Here is a 23,648-nt window from a genome sequence, read left to right as displayed (position 1 = left end):
ATTTTAAAAAAGCATGTATTTCGCATTTTGCATTCTTAATATTTCTTTAGGACTCTTAAAAATCATTCTAATGACGCTTCCACCCGGCTAAAAGATCGCACAATACGTAATATTCTTCAAAAACTATTTAACTTTCTTTATTTATCTTCGATAAAATGAAAAATAAACGCAGCGCTCTCACTCGCCTACACATTTTCTCCCATTTCTATTTCACTCAAGTCCCTGGGGACAGACTAGACACTCTGTATCGATGAAAAAAACTAACAATGAACCAACATTCCCGAGCCTTCAGTCATTTCGCGCCATGTCTCTGACGAAAAGCGATCTTATCACCGCAGTCTGTATCCTTATCTTCGTTCTAAATCGCTTCACAATCACAGTTTCAATCGATCCTCACACCGAGCATCACCGTGATCACGGTGAACATCCCGAAATAACTGTAGTGACAAAATGTTGTCCATTAAACCAAGAACTCTTCAACAAGACTTGTCGAGGGACCGATCAAGGGTTTCAGCTGGAAATAAATCCAGAATTAGAACGCGAGTTTGTTGTAGGATATATTAACTGTTCGTGGAACAAAGTACCAGTACTGATCAGTGCTCAGAACGATGAAGAAGGTGCTTCGTTCAATATCCTGAAGACGGGTCAGTTGGAAGTTTTGAAGGGAAACGTTACGCTGACATTCAATGTTATGGATTATTGTGTAGATCGAATTGATGGCGAATTGCAAGCTGTTTTGTGTATTACAAATGATTTACCACCTTCATCGACTTATACTGGTAAAGTAGTACTAGTAATTGATTTATTTTTGATATTTTTACAATATGGAAAATATATATATCAACTTTTTTCAATGTCAACATTTTTACTCCAAGGGTTTTGATGAAGCAAAAAATATTATTTCAATTTCTTTTCCAGATAAAATTCTTCCTTTATTGTTTCAAAGAAACTTTTATAAAATACTATTTGATTGTATAATAAAACACTTTCTATATTCAACTATCAAATGTTTATTAGAGAATGAAAACAAGTAAAGCTTTTGAAGTACTAAAAAGATATTTCAAACATCGTTGAAGTATTACAAAAAAAGAAGAAAATACAAAATTGTAGACTTTTTCATTGAAAATTCTAACACCAGACGCATAAGTTATCCAGTTTTTGTTGATAAAATACTTAATTTTATTCAAAAATAATTATATGGATGTCTAAAAAATTTGATAATAGTTAGTTACTTGACCACTTAAAGTTTTTTTAATTTCATTTATTTTAAAGAAAAATATTTCTTTCAATTTTTCCATAAATAACTTTTTAAATTGTTATAATCATTTCTTAGAACTTTTAAGATTTTTCAAATATCACTTACTTAAAATCAAGAAATATGGGGAACCCCAATATTAATGGAGGATAATGTTACATTGAAATTATTTAGTATCTTTATTTATTTTTGATAAAAAAATAAGCACGCAAATCTGAAAGCTTTACATTCACTAAAGAGTTATTCAAATTGTGCCTACCATAAATATATTCCATTATATTTTCATAAAGATATTCGCTTCATTCCAGATATTATGTAAAAAAAAACATTATACAAAATGTATAGTGAATTGTATTTTTATCATAAATATTTGAATTATTTCTAAAAAAGATTATATCAAATACAATAGAGATTTATAGATGATAGATATGTTTTGAAAGGTATTTATAAAAAAATATTATTGAGCTAATACTACATTAAAGCCTTATTAAAGGCTGCTTCTCCGTAACAAAAAAACTTAAGATACCTACCTATACTCACAACAGGTTTTTTTGTCACCAAAGATCTTCGTTAATAAAATACATATAAAAACTAAAAAACTTCTGGGGTACATCCAAAATGAATGACCCAAAGTGAAATCATCCAGTGTAACCAAACCGTTAATTTACAGTTAATCACCGCGACCTTATATAGATCTATTGTGTTCTCTTTTCTCGAGGACACATGTGACTTCTCTTTTAAATATAAAAATATGATAATTTTACAATCTTGGCTTGTGACTATCAATAAAATAAGAGATTTATCAATTATATACGTCTTAATTACGGATTAGTATGTATCAAAAATCAAATATTTCCAAAATGTCGCTGTATGTGATTTATATAGGATTAAAATATTCATATGGTAAAACATTAACAACTAACTAAACCAGAAAGATTTATTTGATAATTCTTTTACATTAATTAATTTTATATCAATAAATAATTAAGTTTTTGTTAAAAATCATTTTTTTTTTCTAAATTGGAAATAGCTCTAAAAAATAGGAAAAATACACTTTGACTTTGGATAAACTATACCCAAAAAACTGACCTATTTAATAATAAACCTATATTTAGATGAAGGAAGCCAGTTTTCGGAAACTACTTGTTTGTGTTTTATTTTTGGCAAGATTATTGACACAAGTCATAAAATTTGTCGGTAAATTGTGTAATTTATAACTTGACACTTGGTAAAGAAAAATAAATCTTGGATGTAACAAAAGTAACATTATGTTCAGAAACAATGATTATGCAATTTTTAAATCAATATTCATCGATTATCATTTTAAAGGCGACTATAATGGCGTTTTTATAATCGTATGGTATTCAGATTAAAAAAAAATTCAAATAAATCATCAACAGCTGTCATTGTCAAGTGTTTCAGCAGTAAACATAGAAATTTAGATATTATGTTGGTAATGATATTTCAGCACCTACTACGACACTCAATTTATCACTCTGAGCCTTGTTACATAAAATTACATACCAAACCAAAACAAGTCACTCTGAGTCTTGTTACATAAAATAATTGTACAGGGTGTGGCATAAAATCCGCACCAAATAAAACAATTTAATAAATAATCGTTTAACACTGATGTTTACATTATAAATTTTATTATTAACAAACATTTACATGCCTTTAGAAGAAATATCCTGTTATACCGCTATGGTATGGCTGTCATTCGTTCGTTTATTGATTTTTCAACATATTTTTCATATCTACATTTAGTTGAGTTATGTAAAATGGTTCTGCTTATTCCTAACAAGTTACTGGAAGGAATTATGGAAAAATACTGCATGATCGAAAAACATGGCGTCACAGACGGCCCGAGAATGACAATCGATGATGATTTTTGCGAGGTCAATCTCTAGACGTCATTTACTAAAAATTGACATAAAACTTGTCAAAAATTAACACTGATTATAGAAAGATTAAAAAAGGATAGAACGTTTCCAGATACAGAAATCTATTTCCGAAAAATTATTTTTTTTATTAATTTTAAACTACACCGTTTAAAAATCATTTTTATTCAATAGATGGCATTATACTCCTTTAATTTGTTTATGAAAGATTCTGGTTTACGAGATACGTATAGTGTGCATTCTTATATAAGACACCCTGTATAAAATAAATATTACAAAGGAAAAAAGGGAAAAACCATCATTTTGATTGAAAATAAGATTAACTAGAAAACGTGATTATTTTAGTCATTTAATTTATTTTCATATTACTAGTCCTAGATAATAATATGTTAGTTTGTTATGTTTCATTTACATGATAATTTGATATTTTTTTCAACGTATTTTTTTTAAACTTGACAGTGATGAATTTCATTAACAGCGGAAATCCATGATAAATAAACTTAATATTTTAATGTATAACGGGTAACGCTCTAGCAATAAACAATAAATTACAATTATCAAAGTGATTGTACATTTTTGAACTACAATTCTATCTATATTAAAAATGTGTAAAAAAATGTTTTGTGTAAAAAAATAATTTTTATACACAAAATTCGAAAGATATGGTAAACGGTCGATCATAGGCAAAGAATATTATACAGGGTGAATTCTATAACTTGAAATAAACGTAAATCAAATCGAAATCATATATATCAAAATGTCAAGTCTCGCAACGCACAGTATACGTCGATCCGTTCTGCAGCTACGGGGCATCCGTAAGGGGGAAAACGAAATTCTCTGTTAACGGACATTTCATGGGCGTGCCAGAAATATTTTAGATAACATTAATTATTTATACAAAAATACCAAATCAGTTTTATTTTTTCAACGTTTTTCCACGTAAATAAGATATAATCTATAAAAAATTAAGAAGAAAAACAATAAAAATAAATAAAATCACGCAACTATTTTATCGATAACGACTGTACTGTTATCCAAGCTCGGTCTACTAGCGTTTTAATCGATCTTCCTCGTAAAAAATAGACGATGCGTCCAGCCAATAGAAATTCGACAAATTTGCAAGTAGCTAATGAAATGAGAGAGGATTCTCTGTCGCGTTTTCATAGGTTATCGTAGGAAACGAAGTCAGTTATTTTAGTTAGTATCTATGGAAGCACATATTCAACAACTTTGTTATAAATTGTTATCTAATCAATTATCCATCAACATTTATAATGACCATCTCAATGTTAGACATCTTTATTTCTATAATAATGATAATGACTTGGCAATTGCACGGTAACATATTCTACTAATTAAAATACTTTCTTCTGAACTGCGCTGTTTAGATTTACTTAGTAATCGAAATAGTAGCACTAGAAATAATATTATTCTGTTATATAATTATGGTAATTATTAATTAACATACAATGGTATCGTACTGGACGCTTGACATAATGATAATAATGATTTTTTTTCTTCCTCTATAGGCTAAACTATATAAAAAAAATGTCTATACCTATGTGGCGGATTCATATATCCAAAAAAATCTTTTATGGGTATTTCGCCACTTCACTGCAAGAAAATCTACAAAATAAAGTAATTATTTTTTGTAAACACTTCTGCGTTAAACTAATGTTCATTAATAAAAACACTGTAAATATCACAAATTAAATAATTTTTATATAAAAAACTCTATAGCCAACTAAAATTCAAAATTTGAAGTCTGTGAGACTTCTTGCTTTACCAACAACGAAGTTACAAGGGGTCAAAATTGACGTGAGTTATACTGACAAATATATATGTTTTTTTTTGCAAATTTAACATGGAAATGTTCATTAGTAAAAATACTGTAAATATCACAAATTAAATAATTTTTAATAGAATTAACTCCAGCATAAGTGGTAAACGTCACAATTTTTACAATTTATAATTTTACTAAAGCCCAGTCAATGAATACCGTTTATACCCACAAAATATCAAACGATAATATTTTTTAGGAGGAAATGTGACTTAAAGCATAAATATGACTAATTTATAAACAAACTGGTATGTGTATATATAAATCTATACGCTAAAATTTAAAATCATTTTTATCTTATCTTGGAAACGCCTTGAATCATCTTCAAACATCCAAGATAATTAGTTGAAAGTAAACTTTTTAAACGTACAATGGCAATGGTGTTACCACCACATTTGCCACCTTGGTTCTTCATAATAATTAACCTAATATTAACCGTGTCGTCTCTGGAGAACTGTGACGTGAAAATTGACATTAGTTCTGGTACGATCAGTGAAAATGGTGAAAATCGTGACATAGTTTATGATGGTACGACTTTTAAATATGGCCAGGATTACTTCATTAACGAAACCGGTACATTTGGATGCGCTTGTCATGTTCTATCCTGCGTCCACGAATGTTGTGATTCTGGACAAGTCGTAGACGTGTCATCGGGTTCAATCCAGTGTGTCACAGCGAAAACATCTACCACTAAAGCCAAACTGTTCCATATTATTCAAGTGCCAGATAGACCAGTTTGCGAGAAACAAACTATAGTGCTGAACTTCACTAAAGAAGAATTTACGTCGATGATCAGTGACAAGGATCACATTGAGATAGATTCGTACTCCATTCACTATGACAGTTACTGTATCACCACGGAGGAGGATACTATTGTTTTGGTTGCCTGTATCTCATCGACCGGCTCAATTGATAAGACTATACATTGTCTAGGTCAGTAATTATTTACTGTTTGTATGTAGAATAGATTGAGACTAAAGCTAAACCACCGAATATTAAAATTAAACTGTGGCTAAACAGCCTACATATAACGTTTTACCTTATGTTACCCTTGACAGTCAGTTAAACCCGAACACCGTCTAGAGAACTGACGGCAGTGTTCTAGGCATGTTCTAGGCTGCCTTAGCCCTGCCTATACATAACATTTTACCTGTCAGTTAATCAGCGGCAGCGTTGCCAGATGTCCCGCCTTGGGGGGGGACAGACACGCTTTTTTGGTAAATTGTCCCGCTCTTTCACTATCTATCCATAACAAGTTTTTTTAAATATCCATAATATTATTACTATATGCAACTAGAGAGAAATACCTGGTGTTTTTCAAAAGTGGCTCAATCCTATAACTTTTTTATTTTTTTCATATAGAAAAACAGATATTGGTGTGATATATATGACATAAATCAGGATTGGTTGGCGTATTCAATTAGTTTCAGTCACTTCCTGTTTCAACGGAAATTACTACAACTTTTGATTTTTAACGGGGACATTTGGTATTTTTTTACTTTCAACTTTTGTCATTTGCGTTTAAAAAAATAGCATTTTAAATTTCAATCTGGTGTGCCATGGCTGTATTAGAGCCACTAATTTTTAATCAAAGAAGCTAAAAAAATAGATTTGATCGTCTAATGTTTTTCGTGACTTTTCCTGGCCGGTTATATAAGAGATTTTTAAGCAAAACTATTTTTTTTTCAAATGGAACGAAGATGGCTCATTAACATATTAGAAAATAATTTGTTACGAATAATTTGGTACTACACAATCAAAGTCGTTTTGAACACAGCCATCGCACTCTAGATTAAAATTTTAAATACTATTTTTTTAAGCGAAAATGTCAAGAGGTGACAATTGAGATGTCATTCTATTCAAAATGTCATTTTCTAAAAAAAAATCCGATAGCACCATTTCATTATTTCCGGGGAAACAGGAAGTATCCAAAAATAATGGAATACGTCAATCACTCCTGATTTGTGTCATATACTACCATGTATGTACCATATACATACCAAATCTCGTTTTTTTTTGTCTGAAAAAATAAAAAAGTTATAGAGGTCAGACTCTTTTGAAAAACACCCGGTATACTATATTTTAATTGTTAGTTTTAACACCGTTTTAGTCATCTGCTGTTGATGCTAACATAGTTAACAAAACGCGCGTCCAGTGTTTAAAAAAGCTAAACTTATGTATATGACATTCTACACAAAATATACTTAGAATTTAATGTAGAATTAAAAAAAAATAAAAATATAGGGGATGTTCTATTTAAACTAGGAAATTTGACAACCACTTCCGGTTAAACCGAAAATATCAGAAAGTGGAAAATATTCTATAAAAAAAGAATACCTGGTTTTAACCTTGTATACTGAAAAATCGTGTATAACTGGTCAGTTTTATTAAAACATCTAACCAATAACAAATCATAGAAAACAATTTTAATTGTACACAATTATGGTCATATCATATAAGAGAAAAAATGTAAATTGATATGTTAACTCCCCCCCATGAATCACAGGAAGGTGAGATGGGATACCTATAGTAGGGGAGCCCAAGATGCTAAATGGGGATTTACTACTTGAACGTCATGAGGACCTAATGTATTATGAAAAGTAAATGCTAAAAAGAAAAAAAGTTATTTTACGTAGGTGTGCGCTTTTACTAGTGGGAAAGAGGGTGTACAGGTTTTTAAAAATGTAAAAGAAAGTCACAAAGAAATACTTGGGCGTTGCAGATATTAATGGTGCAGATTGCATGCGCCCTAAGTGTTTCTGATAACGGAGGGATATTAATCTGCCGATTTGCATGATGTACGAAGGGGTATAAAATTAGAAAATAAAAAAATATTCGAGCGCGTCAGATATTTATAAAGTATGTTAAATGGACTCTAAAGATGCTCCTATTCAAAAGACTGACAATTTAGACGCAACTAAAACTCTTGGAAGATTTTTTAGAAATTTATAGTTCTCAACACCACATATTGAATGATTTCCTTCAAAATAAAAAAATAACTACGCTCGAGAAGGTCCTGGTGGCGTTTTTTTCAACTTTGTGACTCTCCCATTTCCTTGTGTCACGCTTAAATAAATCGTCAGTTTGTTTAAATGCACACTTTTCTTCATGTAATTAACTCAGCTTGCCTTAATCTGACGCGCTTGAGTTTTTCTAAAGGCCAATTTTTTTACTATTCCGAACGGCTCTGCACGCCCCACCCTGTATAAAAGTTCATGTGTGGCGGGGGTACTTAACAGGGTGCATTAAGTAAATCCCAAAATCCTCGCTTGGGCTCCCCTACTATTGAATTAAAACAGCAACAGGTTTGTTTTATAAACACATATAAGTGAAGAGAAGTCGCTATTCGTTTTATCACAGATAACATCATACTACCTAGTAGTACTAGTCGATACAAAATCAGAATGTATCAACCATAAACGTTTTTTTTTTCACAACATATCTAGTGGCAGTTGTTTAGTGTTTGCTCCACGAATAAGTGCACCAAAAATGAGATTCTTAGTGTTTTATCTATCAGTGTTCGTGGTTGTGTGCGCTGAAAATGACGAAGATATCAAATTGTGCCAATATGAAAATAATTTAAATTTAACAAAATACACAAGTAATAGTACAAAAGTGTGCGGTAATTCCGTTAACCCTGTCAGGAAGTGTTGCAAACCAGGATTTTTCTTAGGTTATATTTACATATAGTTCATTCAAAACTGATTGAAATTGATTGATAAATATATATATGTTACGGGTAATACCCGAATTTATTAATTATTTAATTCGCGAATTATCGTTAAATCACGAATTATCTAAATTCAATGGATAAAACCCGAATATGTGTTAACAGCAACGCACGAATCTATTTAGTAAAAATTATTTTTTCTCAAATTTTAAACTACTCCATTTTAATCATACCACTACTAAAATCATTTTTACTTTATAAACAGGTAAATAAATTACAATCTTCTTAAGGCCAACTGGCAGTAAGCGCCATTAAAAAATATAGAACAGTACGGGTCAAGTAAATTACGTCTAGGGTTTAACCTCGCCAAAATTGTCATCGATTGTCATTCCACAGCCGTCTTTGACGCCATTTTTTTCAGTCATATAGTAGAAAGCTTAAACAGGCTAAAGATGCGTTTTAATAAAGACATTTTTAAAATCCCAGTTACAAAAAGTGATAAAATCAGCTATTTAAACTGTGATGATTATGTGAAGAGCATAATTGAGTGTGTTAAGCAGGCAAAAAATACAGCCTCTAAAAAATATGTTATGTAATTCAAGCCTATCCTGTTTTAATAAGCAGTATGTGGTTGAAGTAGGTACGCATCTGCCTCATTTCGCGTTTTTTTAAGACTGGAAAAAAATTGGTTGACTGGCAAAGATTTGTTAGTTGAAGTTTACAAAATGATTAATGGTAAAATTTATGTAATAAAATTGCATCTCATTACCTGCACACGCCTATGAATGTGATATTAATTGTTCGCTTAACATATTATCTGGCTAATTCGCCAAATAGCCAAGTGTTAGGAGATATAACCAATCATATTGTATAATTCGCGTTCTAACCGGATAATTTGCTGACATTTTGATATCATTTTAAAAATATATTTGTTTCTTTAAGCAGTAACCGACTGTGTTGGTTAATTCACGTTTAAACTGGATAATTCGCGAATTAACTAATTTCACGTATTACCCGTAACATATATAGTTCATAGCGAAATGGTTGAAATCACACAGAACCTAGGGAGCGATAAACAATGATTGAAATAGTTGGCTCCAAAAACACAAAATGATTTATTTTATGACGATATATAAATTCATTTTCCATAATAATGTGAGACAAGATGAATTTAATTATTGAATAAGTGTATTAAAAAATACAGGTTAGGTTACTCGTAATAAATTTTGATAACAAAATGCGTATTAAGGTATCATAAACTATAGTTTTATTCCAAAAAAATGTTTGTTTGAAGATATCCAATAAAGACAATAAAATACATTTGAAATTGGTAGGTAATAAGTAATTCTACATATTTTTATAAAGTTAAAAGAAAAAATTTAGAGGAAAATAACCAAATATGGAATAGTATCCCTAATATGGAATACCGCCATTTCTCGAAAACGAGTACACCTAATCGCAAAAGACAGTAATTTTTAATCTCTTTCCATCATTATACTCACGTGCAGGTTTTGCCTTGTCATTCAAACGGATCTTTTGGTGAGAGTGTTTTCTTTCAGCGCTATGAGACAAGTTTTTAAGGTACCTATTCAGAAAGTGGGTATTTCTTGGTGGTTCAACCATTTCAGTATAATAAACTATATCTAATTAAAACTTATTTTAAAAATTATTTGATCATTTGCGGTATTTTCGATGCAATTTTTACTTTTCAATCATATTTTTGCTCTGATTCGTATTAGCTCCGCGTCGTCAATGTTTAAAATCCAACAAAACTGAACCTTTTACTGTTCAAATTTACCATAGAACGGAATTTGTGAGGAATGTATCAAATATCAGTGACTTTGTGGTTGGAATATTAGCCTGTCCATACTATAAACTGGATTCAACGCCTTCGGATGAGTTTTACATCCAGGAAACCGGAGATTTGTATCTACCGAACGCCAAACTAGGGATCTACGTTGACAATGAACGTTATTGCGTAGACGACAGAGATGGATATAGATATATGGGCTTCCTGTGCATAGGAAAAGACCAGCTACAGACCAACAGAAAAGTTAATGCAATCGGTATGTTTCTCAGAGAAATAAGTAAACATAGATAAGCTAATTTAAAATTATTGTCGATACAACTATCACAGAGTGGCAATTCCTCAATAACTGCACATGTGAACCCCCAAATTCAATGCCTCTTTTTGATGCCTCTTAAAGATTAGAGTCCCCATTCTTATGGGGACCATACAATCTACAATAGGTGTATTGATGAAAAAAGCAACGGCATGATTTAATGCTAACATTGCTCTAAATCGTTAGTGTCTTGTTCAAAAATGAATATCTCCAATAAAAATAAAGCTATTCGGATGAACAAAAAAAACAAACTATCGACAAAACTATCGAAACAAGACAAAACAAACACACACTAATTAACACGATAGATCAAAGATTATTATAAAAGATCCTTTGATCTATTGTGACCCTTTTTCTGAAGTTATAACTCATCATACAGTCTCAGGGCTTTGACAAAAAGTATCTGAGATGGCTTTAGAGAGGTTCTCAAACTCCGATATCAGTCGTAAGTTGTAGCAAAGTTCATGGCAGGAATGGTTGTTGTCACACTCAGTGATGGTGTTTTGGTGTTTCCCCATTTTTCCCCACAGAATCTGCATTCACCATTGTTTCTTTGCTTCAGTCTACTGAGGTGTTAACTGAGGAGACAGTGTCCTGTTAAAAACCCTTTGACAATCCGAAGATTGTTCTTACTGAAATGAAGGAAATTCCTTGATTTTCCTCTGTCGTAAGTCCTGAGAAATTTCTTCCAGTGTCTTAGACCGTTGGAGGATTCCCATTCCAGGTTACAGATGGAGTCTTCCAAGTTCTTGAGTACCGCTTTAAGTTGGTTTCCACTTGGAAAGCAGAACGGTTCTGGTCCATTGAGTGTTCGCTCATTTTCTAGCTAGATGGATTTATAGCAATTTTAGCATTAATAGCACTTACTTTTAGCCCTGATCAACACACTTATGAAATAGTGTTTATTGATTTTCTAATGTCACTGTGTTATTAAAAAGTATTATTATTGTGTCTTGAGGAAGAGATGGTTTTAAGTTGTATCCACTATTGTTGCTTTAATTGAACATGGCAGAGATACTAGAGGTAATATAGAGAAGCATTTCTCCTGCGTAACTGGCAGCAAACAATAATAATATGAATTTTCCTTAAGATTGATATTAGAAAAACAATGAACTCTATTTCAAAAGTGTGTTGGTGAGGACCAAAAGCAAAGGCATACTTTAATGCAAAAATTGCTGTAAATCGTTACTGTCTTCTTCAAAAGCGAATATCTCCATTAAAAATACAGATACTGATTTGAACCAAAAAAACAAACTAACTAGAAAAACTGCACCTTAATGATAAAGTGGTTTTTAAATTCCTTACTTTATTAAAACTAATGTTTCAAACATTGGCTAAAATAACAATATTTTGTTTTCCCTCGTATAATAGGCAGATGGGGATTTTAATTTTTAATCTAAAAAGAAGCTAAAAATTCAAATAATTTAGCTACAATTATCAAAATTAGCCCACTACAACAAAATATATTGTTTGATAACTCTAAAATACGCGAATATTTTAAGATGTCCGTTATGTCCAAATATAGTAAAAATTACATTTATGTCTAATAAAATTTATTGTGACATAAAATATTTCTTTTAAACAACCTTTTAAAAAAGTATATTTTTTAAAATCACTGGAAACTAAATGTTTAAAATAACAAGAACCTTATTTTAGAACACGGTAAATCCCAACATAATAATATAAAATCATTTTTATAACACCTATAACAACCTGTCCATGAAACAACTACTTAAAATGCAGCTATTTAATATTAATATCACGCTAACAGGTTTTATTCAAAAAAGCAATACAATTTAGTTAAACCCCTGGGTACCTATTCTTGACCACTCGCATCTTCAAATATCGCTCTATCGCATCTCCGAGAAAGCCATACAAAGAACTTGCGAATGATGTCAAGAATAGCACTACTGGCATTGATGTTTTACAGCGTTTTTAAAAAGACAAGTTTTTCCCTTTAATTTTCTACTGCAAATTTTAGAATAAATAACACCGACAAAAAAAACGGTCACTAAAAACTAGCCCCAATTTCAAAGTTGGATTTCTCGCGAACCAGTCATTAGATTTTGATGATTTTTTTTTAAATTGTAAATTAATTCCTTCTTAGCGGATGCTACATCAGAAATGTTTATTCCGAATTTATTTTGAGCATATACAGGGTACAACAATAAGACGAAGTTTTTTGCCCGAACTTTGTAACACCCTGTAGGGTGCAGCAGGTGTAGTGGCTATTGCTAAATCAAATCACATTGTAGCCTCATCATTTGTGAGCATTTTGTTTTTTTAACTACGACATTATCTCTGTTTGTATTGGAGATACGCTGCTTTAAAACGAACGTCTCGGAAAAATTCTTCGCAGGCAAAACCGCGATTCATCCGTTAAAAGGACTTTAGTCCATTGCTCAATATCCCAATTCACATGTAAACGCGTGCTCGACGATGTCTTGGAAGTAGCTGGAGTCCAGATTAGCCTTAGCAGCAAAAAAGAGACGTTAACTCTTTTGAAAAAAAATGTTTATATCATAACAACCCTATTAAAAGTTCAGTTATTAAACAGGGTGGTCTGGAAACTCATGGCGTAAATTTCTACAAACCCTGTAAAAATGCTGTAGATTAATTCTGTTTGTCTTTGCAACCAGTATATTTCCAAATCTACTTGATGACTTAAGAAAAAATATACACTTAAAAGAAAATTTTCAAAACAACGGTTACTTCTTAGAAGACTTGCCATAATCACTTAGTAAAAGGGTCTTAAATGTATATCCCTTTCTTTTTAGAGGTCGTTTGTATTTAGAAAACAGCGTGAATGGGTCATTATGTAATTTATATTACGACGTTTTAACGGTGCCGATATAAACATCTAATTGTTTATCCTCTAATAAAAATCGTTGTGCATGATGTGCATCTATACAGGATGATTGAATAATAGAGGACGTTGGCTGTAGTTCGGGAACTTGTTAGTTAAATCCCATCAAAAACATAGAATGTAAAAAATTAAAAATCTCGTGACGTAGTTGTTCCACTACAAAATATTTGTGAAAGGACATAGTAGAGGATCCGGCTGCAGGATTATTACGTTCATCATATTTTTAATGAAAACCTAATTTTTACGTATATTTATGAATTAAGGGAATACACTTTTAATGGGAATATTAATTTTAAACCGCTAAGATGTATTTCAGGAAAATAATTTAACTTCTACAGGGTGGCTCAAAAAAGTGTGACTGGATCGGGAGGATTTTTTTTAATAAAACACCCTGTAATTATTATTATTATTATTTGGGCGTAATAATCCTGCAGCCGGATCGTAGACTAATATGTAAAACCAAGTCAGTTGTATTATTTAGTGTCTATGGAAGTACCTTTTGAACAAAATAAAAGTTAGTACTGTACAGTATCCAATTTTTTTTCTTTGTTCCAAATATTAATCATTTTAAAAGATAACTCTCTGGAACAGTAACATAGCGTTTAGTTATAATAAGTTTTAGTGGTTGTTATTTTTTGTTGTGGTTTCCTTTAGATTGATGTGTCATATCTGTATAAACGTTGTATATCAGAATTTGCTTCGAAAATTAATATTATTTCTTAGTTTTGCTACAACGTCCATCACAATGACAAGTCTTGTGAAATTCTCCTGTGTCGTTTTTCTACTGGGTGTTCTTTCGAAATCGGTCGAATTAAATAATAACTCTAGTCTAAACTCCTGTGATAATAAAGTGTGCATTAGAAAGTGTTGCAAAGAATTTGAAGCCATTACTCTGTACGATACAGGAAAATCTACCTGCCAACCATTTAACCAAACCCATCCTTACCTGAACTACGAAAACGTACACCCTGTATATCAGCAGCGATGCGGCAAAGACGAATATTCGATATATATCAATCACACCGATACGGGATTTTTATCAGAAAATGGGTCAATATTAGTACCATCTCTTGGACTAGGTGATTTGGTTGTTCCTGCTGACAAATACTGCTTTGATCACTTCGATGGAGCTGCTGGGGTTTTTCTGTGTTTCAGTTCTGAAACAGTTGAAAACGAACAAAATCACGTGACCTTTGGTAACAAATATTTGTATTTTTATACAGGGTGTTGCCTGCTAATATTTAAGGACCTGCTAATATTTAAGGGGGTGATTTTTGGATCTATTCTAAGAAAAAAAAAATCATATGAATGTATGTCCTAAACATCTTAACTTTTGTTAAAACATCTTAAGTACCTATTTTTAGATTTTCAAATTAGCTGATAATTTGTGAGATACAGAGGCCAACTTAATTTTTTTAAATACGGACCTGCATTTTTTTATTTCAGATTTTGAAAGAACTCAGTCTCCTGAGTACAATGATATGCCACACTTTATACTTTTTTTTGGTTTGGGTACCTTAACAGCAACAAAAATTCTGTTACGATCTAATAATTTGCATAATATTAATCGTAGTTATTATGAATAAATTAACTTTTACAAACTAGTTTCTAATGCTTTACATAGTCTACATGTTCGAAAGGGTTGCCACCCTCCCTATTGCACAAATTTATTTTTCTTTCAATTTTATTTATAGCTTTTGAATAGATCTTCTTATATATTCGAATGCATTTTGTACTCTTTATTATAACAGCCGAGATGTGTTGATTTCACTTTTTTGTAAAATTTGGACCTGTCGAATTACTTGACGTCATCAGACGGTCCAGGTACCTCGCTAGCCATTATACTTCTCTACCATTTCGAAGCCATCCGGCAGGGCCGTATCTGGGGGGGTGTTTTGGGGGTTCAAACCCCCCCCGAAATTATGGCCGAAAATTTTTAGAAAGTAATGATCATTAAGTAAGTAAGTAAGTAAGAACGAAACAAAAAAGAAGAAGATGGATGAATATCAATGACTAAAGAATACCAGAACATGTAACGCCCATATACGGGCTGCAGCAGAATTTGTGACCTTAGACGCCAACTTTTTAGACATCATCAGCTGGTCATCAGCGAACATTTTAGCGATTTTTAATAGTTGTAGTAATTAGTTGTAGTAAATGGTTGTGTGTAGTGAACTTTGTATAAACTTTATTACAATGGTAATTTGTTCAGCTTTCAAGTGTAAAAGGCGCAATGATAAGAAAGAGCCAGAAGTTACGTTTTATAGGAAATAAACAGTACCCTACACCTTTTAGCGTTTTTTATTGAATTCGATAATTATTTTTCTGATATTATATGTACTTGATATGTACTATACGTCGATACTAGTTATGTGCCTTTTGTCAATATTTTAATACGTTTTTTTCATAATTAATTAGTATATGATACCACCCGATACACCATTAGGCGTAGTGAAAACATATAATATCAAAAATATAAATATCCTTTCAAGCGGCAATGTTAAGTAAAATATGTGCCACGGCACTGTTTGCAAGAATGGTCACAGTTTGGTCTCGGGTGCTATTTGTCCTTGTATTCTTTAGTCATTGATGTTATACATTATACACCCTAACCTCACTTTTCCACTTTGAAAGCAAATGTCATTTTCGATTTTCGACTTTCAACATTCAAGTGTTTAAAACAGCAAAAGTTTGAGGGAGATTTTGAATGTTGTGTGTTTTGCTGGTCATTAACGTGATAAACGTTTGTTATTGTTCTGCTATTAAACAAATAATTCTTGGACTATGACACTTTAGCGGCAGAACTAGACTTGTGGCGGCAAAAATGGAAGCAACTACCTGCAGTCGACCGACCTAAAAACGCCATCGAAACGATAATCGGAGTGTAACCAGTGTATATTTCCAAATATATACATTTTATTAATGATCCTAGCAACTCTACCAGTGTCAACAGCTACACCAGAAAGGTCTTTTTCAACCCTAATGCCGCAGCCGCACATGCGGTATTCGGCGATCTCGGATCGGGGCTTCGCCGATTTCCTATGTGTGTGAATGAGGAAGTCGGACTTCGGCGACTCGATCGGCGGCGAGAACTAGCGCTCGTCTCTATGTTGTTGCTATCAGAGCCCGCATGTGTGGATGGAAAGGCGAAGTCCGATCACTAGCGTTCGGTAGTTGACGAACGCTCGGAGTTGGCTAAATGCCGCATGTGCGGTTGCGGCATAGGGCGATTGAAGGACTTCCTACGTAACTCTACAGGTCAGGAGCGATTGACAGGACTTGCTCTATTAAGCGTACATAGAGAAATAAATATCGATATCGAAGAGGTAGTCAATCGTTTTTCCAGTTTATCCTTTAAGATTAATAATTTTTACCTGTTACTTTTTTAAAATTTTATTTTCAATTAAGATTTGAGTGTAGCCCAAAGCGATTTTTTATTATGTTTTTTTCCTAGCAGCTTTTGTACCCCCCCCCCTCCAAGCCAAACCCCCCCCCGAAATTTTGGTCTAGATACGGCCCTGCCATCCGGGGAAATGATTTGATTGTTCATATTACATTTTATTCATATTATTTTTTATTATTTTATTGTATTTGATTTTTCCGTATTCAACCCACGTCACTGTTAAGTTTGAAAGCTTATCAATATTGTAACGATGAATATATTAAATATTAAAAAAAACAACAGAGCCGGACTTGAAATTAGTTTAAATAAATTGTGTCCAAATTTCCAAAACAAAAATAAAATATTAAGTGTGGTACATCATTGTATTCAGGAAAGCGAGTTCTTTCAAAATCTGAAATAAAAAAATGCAGGTCCGTATTTAAAAAAATTAAGTTGGCCTCTGTATCTCACAAATTATCAGCTAATTTGAAAATCTAAAAATACTATCAGATAGCCCTAATAAAGTGGCTGGAATGTGCAATTAGTTTTTTGATTTTCTAAAAAGTATCGACAGGAAAAAATAAAATTGATTTTCAAAAATATCCGTTTCTTCCAAAAAACTCAGCAATCCTTGAAATTTTTAAAACTTTTTTGATGGCATCATGGTGAACATCCCAAAGTGGCAACTTTGCCCCGATTTAACTATGTTCGTATCTATTACGGTTACCGAGTTACCAATGCTCCTACCTCGAATATGTAGCACCCTGTATATTATATTTATACTCAACATAGTTCCAATGAATAAAATATTTAAATATTCGTATTACTCATTTGTATTAACATTATTTTGTCTTTTCCAGGTATGATAATATCTATGCCCTTTCTGCTGATGACCTTCCTGGTATATCTGGTGCTTCCCGAAAAAAATGTCCATCAAGTAGCCTTGATGTTCTATGTCCTCCATCTTCTATTAGCTTACGTCTGTTTGGTCACTATCAATTTGTCACCTCATTTAGATTTCTGTCATGCTGCAGGTGAGTACAAATTTTCTACACATGTTAAGTGTTTTTTTCTCTTTAGAAATATTCTAAAACAGATATTAATATTTTTTCCTTGTATTTCATAAATATTCCTAAACGTGCCTATTTTATTTATACAGAGCAATCAACAATGATTGAAATAGTTGACTATTGATTTTGCTCGTTTGGTTGGCAATAAATTTAAAAAATTTGAATATTTATCAGCTGCGCAATAATCACTAGCGTAAAAACAAACCAAAAATTAAATAATATGATTTTTTGACGATATTTAAATTCGTAATGTGAGATTAATCAAAACAAAATGAGAAATAAATGGATTTAATCTCTGAAGGTTTTCTAATTTAAGTATTGAATAAGTATATTAAAATATATGGGTTATGTTACGTGCTCGTAACAAATTTTCATAATATAACTGATATTAAGGTATCATAAACTAGTTTTATTCGAAAAAATGTTCGTTAGAAGGCACTCAATATAATAAAATACATTTGAAATTAAGAGTAAGAAGCTCTACATATTTTTTATAAATTCAAAATGCATCTTCGTTTGTTGCTTCTTGGCTAACAGTATTTTGAAATCGTCCAACTATATACAGTACGTCTGTCCGTTGGGACCTCTGTCCGTTCTGTAGCTACGGGGTATACGTGAAAGGGGAAACGATATTCTCTCGATGTTTTTCGTAAAAAATTAAACGACGCGTCCCATCAATAAAAATTCGACAAATTTGCAAGTAGCCAATAAAATCAGTGGGCGGAGCGATTTGCGGTGACGTACTCGTCAAGCCGACGTATAAAATATATTGCTGCTTATTTAAAGGTTTTTTGTTCGCATTCCTTTCATAGACACAGATCCAACAGACGTACTTTAAACTTATATTGAAAAATAATATATTTTTTTACATTGAACAATATATCGATGTCTCAAATAACAAACTTAAAACGTCAATTTTCCAAAAGATAATAATAATAATAGCTCCCGTATATAACGTTTAACGCCTTGGGAGTAAGCAAGGTACAGCTTGCCATGCTAGAGCCGTTCGGTATACAAGGAAGGTAATGTGGCCAGCATTACGCTTCAACCGCCTATTATTACCTCAGGATTGTGAATCCCAAGTACTCATTTAAGAGCTTACTTCGGGTTTCTCTTATTACCGATTCTGAACCGTCCTAGAACTGTGATGCGTATGCGCAGAAGGAAATATGAAGACATTATTTCATTTGCGCATGCGCTGCAGAGTTCTAGGTCGGTTCAGAATCGGTAATAGCAAGAACCCGAACAAAGCTAAGGCTGAGTCGACCTAGGTACCTAAACTATTTTTATTTTATTAAAAATAGTCGGCTGATGAAATGCCGGGTGTAGGATTCGAACCCACTACCTTTGGATTGGTAGACGAGAGCTGTACCTCTACGCCGCGCGCCGCGCCACCGGGCACCTTAGAAGAAGATAAAAAGTAAAAAAAAATGACATCAATGAATTGAGACAATTTGCTAAAAATGTTATCAATAATTTGTTTTAGCCTGAGTACCAATAACTAATCCTAAAATTTTCTCATACAGTATTGCCAACTATTGTCATTCTTGATCGTTCCGTAGATGATTGTAAATTAGTTATTTTAATAAATATCTACAAAAACCTACGAAAAACTGATATATTTTTATTTTTTTCTACTTTTTTAGCCTATATGACGCTCTTCTTTTTTGTGGTATCTTTCTTTTGGATGAATGTAATATGCTTCGACATTTGGTATACTTTTAGGTAAGATTTTAGACAAAAAGGTATAATCACTTCATCAAAATTTGTAATAAAATCACTGAAAATTTATAAACGTTATATACCTGTCAAATTTATCATCAGCATTTTTTGTTGTTTAACTATTTTTTCGGCATTTTTTAGTGGTGGTCGTGGATACGGAAGCAAAAAGTCCTCAGAAAAACGCAAACTTATTTTGTACACCCTGTACGCCGAAGGACTGCCCTTACTCCATTTATTGGTGGTCTACCTCATGGACAGATATATGGACACAGATTCCATACATAAACCGAACATAGGAGTAACAAAATGTTTCCTAGCCGGTAAAACAATATAAGAAATATATATAGTCTGTCCTGGAAAGAATATATGACACTGACAGTTGCCTCATCATTTTTTGTTGTCGATATTCTTTTGCCGGCAGACTATATCTCGTAGAGGCTTTCATTTATTCATATTATTTGTGTATTGTACTGACATTTTATGTAATGTAATACATTTTTTTAACAGACGGATTTCCTAATCTGTGGTACTTCTATGGTGAGGCTAGTATTTCCGTCATAGCCAACATAGTATTTTTCATTTTTACCGCCCTGAAGATACGGCAAGTGAAAAAAGAAACGTCCATGCTAAAACAAAACGAGAGCAAGAGGCACACGTTTGAAAAAGAGCAACAAAGGTAAAAATTTGTTTTCTATAGGTATATTTTATTTCTTTAGTGAAGTAATGTTGAATGCTTTTTTGTCAGTTATGTGATATGGATGACCAATTTATCTGGAATGATTGAGAGAGACTAATCTATTTTTTTTTCTCCATATTTTTATTTACATTTCAATTCAAATATTTTTTATATGTTATACAAGGTCTTGCACCTGGTGTATACCCAATGGATAAATACAGGATATATTGAATTATAGCAGCATAGTAAATACCCGGTAGCATATTCGTATCGGACGTAGCTTATTGCCAAATATACTATAAGAATATATTGCTAGTAAGAACAAAGGTAAGGAACAGAAATTGAAGCCAAATTTTTGAGATGGAGCTATACAAAATCCTATTTCTTTTCTTTGGCTTCACTTTCCACTCGTTGTGTAAATGCGATACTAGCAATATATTCTTATAATATATTTGCTTAAGCCTTGGCTTCCTACAAAGCGGCAACGTTAAAGAGCGGCCGTACTTCAACGTATGAGGCGCTCTAAACCGCGAGCTACACCGCTAAAAAACGTGTTTGTACTTACAAATCGGTGTATGTTCCTCCCAAGCCCCGTCCAGATTAGCCCTGGCAGCAAAAAGGTTAACTTTTTTCCTCCAAACCGTTCGTCTCGAAAAAAACCGCAGCGTATTTTATGAAGCGGCCGCTCTGTATGGTGGGCTATTGCAAGCACGTTTTTTACGGTGGGCAATATTTGATTCGAACCATAGAGAAAACTAAAATAAATATTATATGATAAACAATATTATAGAATTGTAACACTATTTATTTAATTTATATTTCTCTATGATTTGAACTGATTCCAAGCGAACAGCGGCAGTATTTTAATGCACCGTCTTTAATGTTACTTTACAATAATATTCACCATTAAAGCGGCCGTACTACTCGTTGGCAAAAATAGCCGCCAAATTGCGACTTTTACAGCACCGTTATGTAGAAAACAAGGCTTAAGAGATTTTTCATACTAGTTGTTTTTTGGAATTGCTTCGAGCTGCATAGGATTTCGTGGCGATGCAGAGCGCCGTCTTCGTTTCACGAGCGGTCCATCCCTACGGTGTCGTTATTTTATATCTGTTATTTTTTAGAAGTAGCAACAGTTGCGTTATGTAATTTCTAAATAACTGTTACAAAATAACAGATAGTTAAATAACAACCCATCTCTACCAGAAATATACCAATATATACTGGGGATATATCTACAATATTCCTCATTGGGTATATACTTTCTGTGTGTACACCAGGTATATACCCAAATTGTATTTACCGTTGGGTATTTACCCACTGCCCATTAAGGTGAATATGCCAGTAGTCGGACATACACCGGTAGTCGGACAAAATGTATTTATTGGGAAATAAGTTAAAAATATGGCTTCGTATTACTTCAAATAATTAAAAACCCAAACAAAAGAGTTATCACTTAAAAAAATAATTAATCATTGGCAGGTTTATGAAAAAAACTGTTATATTGAACATGAAGCCCAATAAGCATACTATCTATTTCATAAAATTTCGTTTTGTCCGACCAGTGGCATATTCACCCTACTGTATGTTACTAATATTTGACTCTAAATTATTACTAACACAATTTATTTATTTCGAAGGCCACTAGTAAGTATTTTTTACAGATTCAACTTGTACCTGAAGTTGTTGCTGGCCATGGGCGTCAACTGGAGCATGGAAATAATTTCCTGGCTGGTCAACTGGCTGACCAACGAGCAGTACTCCTACATTTGGTACATCACCGACTTCGTTAACGCCGCCTATGGCGTCATTATTTTCTTCATATTCGTGTTCAAGAAGAAAATGTGGAAATTGCTCCAGAAACGGTATGTAGGGATGAGTTTTTGGCTTGAATGGACGAGGAATTATTGCGGTGTTACATTTGGATGAAGTAAAATGTCCTGAAATCAAGTTTATTTTGTCAAAAATTTGTTTCTCGAGTAACGATATTATGAGTATTTAAAGATAGGTATTTGTAATATTTATATATATATTTTTTTATTTGATGATACCATACGATCGAAAAAAAAACGGCTGGGGAATGACATTCGATGATAATTTTGGCAAGGTCAAGCCCTAGACGACATTTACTTAGCCTGTACTCTTCTTTATTTTTTTGTGGCGCTTACTGCCTGTTGGCCTAAAGATGGTAATTTATTTTTATATTGAGTAAATATGTTTTTTAAATGGTGTAGTTTAATTCGAGACATTTTTTTTTCGAAATAGATTTGTGTTTATGGAAACGTTCTATCCTTTTTTAATCTCTCTATAATTAGTAATTAGTGTTAATTTTTGACAATATTTATGTCAATGTTTAGTAAATGACGTCTAAAGATTGAACTCGCCATAATTATCATCGATTGTCATTTCCCAGCCCACTTTAACGCCGTTTTTTTTTCTCGATCGTACGGTATTTAATAACCATAACAATTAGGATTCTTAACTATCCATATAATGTTTAAATAGTTTTATTCTTAACTGTATTCTTATTAAGTACTTTGAAAATATCATCTTTCAAAAAAAATTGTGGATTTTCTTCCAGTAGCAAAAAAGCAGAATTCTTTTCAAGAAATGAACCCGCCACGATGATATCTTTGATGATATAGACATTATTTGTCCCCTATATATCAAAAATCAAAAGTATCAAAAAAACAAAAACAACTTTATTTTAATTATTATTATTTTTGTTTAGTTAAAACTTGCAAATATGAAAAAATGCTCAAAATTCCAAATGTAATACCTATCTGTAAAAAATGTATTGTATTTTTTTGCTAATTTGCTTAAAACCAAAAAAAAATGTTTTGTATCGTTCTTTTATATATTTTTGTTGAATATTGTCTGGTGAAGGTATATTGATGATTAACAGCGCTTTCAGATGGAGCGGAGCGTCCGCGACGGACCGTCCGTCGTGTTTTTTCAAAATAGCCGTCAGACGGAGCATACGCGGCCATGTGAAATTGTTCATATAAACTCATGGTACTTGCTCGAAGTCGTGGACGCTCCGCTCCATCTGAAAGCGCTGTTATTTGTAAGAGTTGACCTTTTAGGACATGAAAGAAATATATACATTATTAAAGATTTAATCATTTACAATAACATTTCAA

The 23,648-nt window shown here is 32.3% G+C and overlaps 1 protein-coding gene across 8 annotated transcripts in view; it reads left to right on the top strand.

Annotated features, from left to right (window-relative positions):
* The window catches only part of LOC115882567 (probable G-protein coupled receptor Mth-like 10), a 61,229-nt gene that overhangs the window by 33,348 nt on the left and 4,233 nt on the right, over window positions 1–23,648 (top strand). For 2 of the 8 annotated variants that reach the window (XM_030900749.1, XM_030900750.1), the window contains exons 2-6: window positions 17,898–18,071; window positions 19,754–19,832; window positions 19,971–20,149; window positions 20,337–20,505; window positions 22,146–22,370. In XM_030900749.1, the coding sequence (XP_030756609.1) occupies window positions 17,898–18,071; window positions 19,754–19,832; window positions 19,971–20,149; window positions 20,337–20,505; window positions 22,146–22,370 (826 nt within the window). Of the gene's footprint in view, window positions 1–289; window positions 780–5,313; window positions 5,930–8,345; window positions 8,670–10,405; window positions 10,733–14,385; window positions 14,852–17,897; window positions 18,072–19,753; window positions 19,833–19,970; window positions 20,150–20,336; window positions 20,506–22,145; window positions 22,371–23,648 lie in introns of those variants that run through there. The other 6 variants (XM_030900748.1, XM_030900747.1, XM_030900751.1 and 3 more) reach the window with 6 other exon arrangements.

The sequence above is a fragment of the Sitophilus oryzae genome, unplaced genomic scaffold (genome assembly GCF_002938485.1).
Source record: "Sitophilus oryzae breed Bouriz unplaced genomic scaffold, Soryzae_2.0 scaffold_177_pilon_pilon, whole genome shotgun sequence".
Taxonomy (NCBI): Eukaryota; Metazoa; Arthropoda; class Insecta; order Coleoptera; family Curculionidae; genus Sitophilus; species Sitophilus oryzae.
The sequence above is the reverse complement of the archived record's forward strand: the minus strand, read 5'-3'. Positions and strand labels throughout refer to the sequence as shown.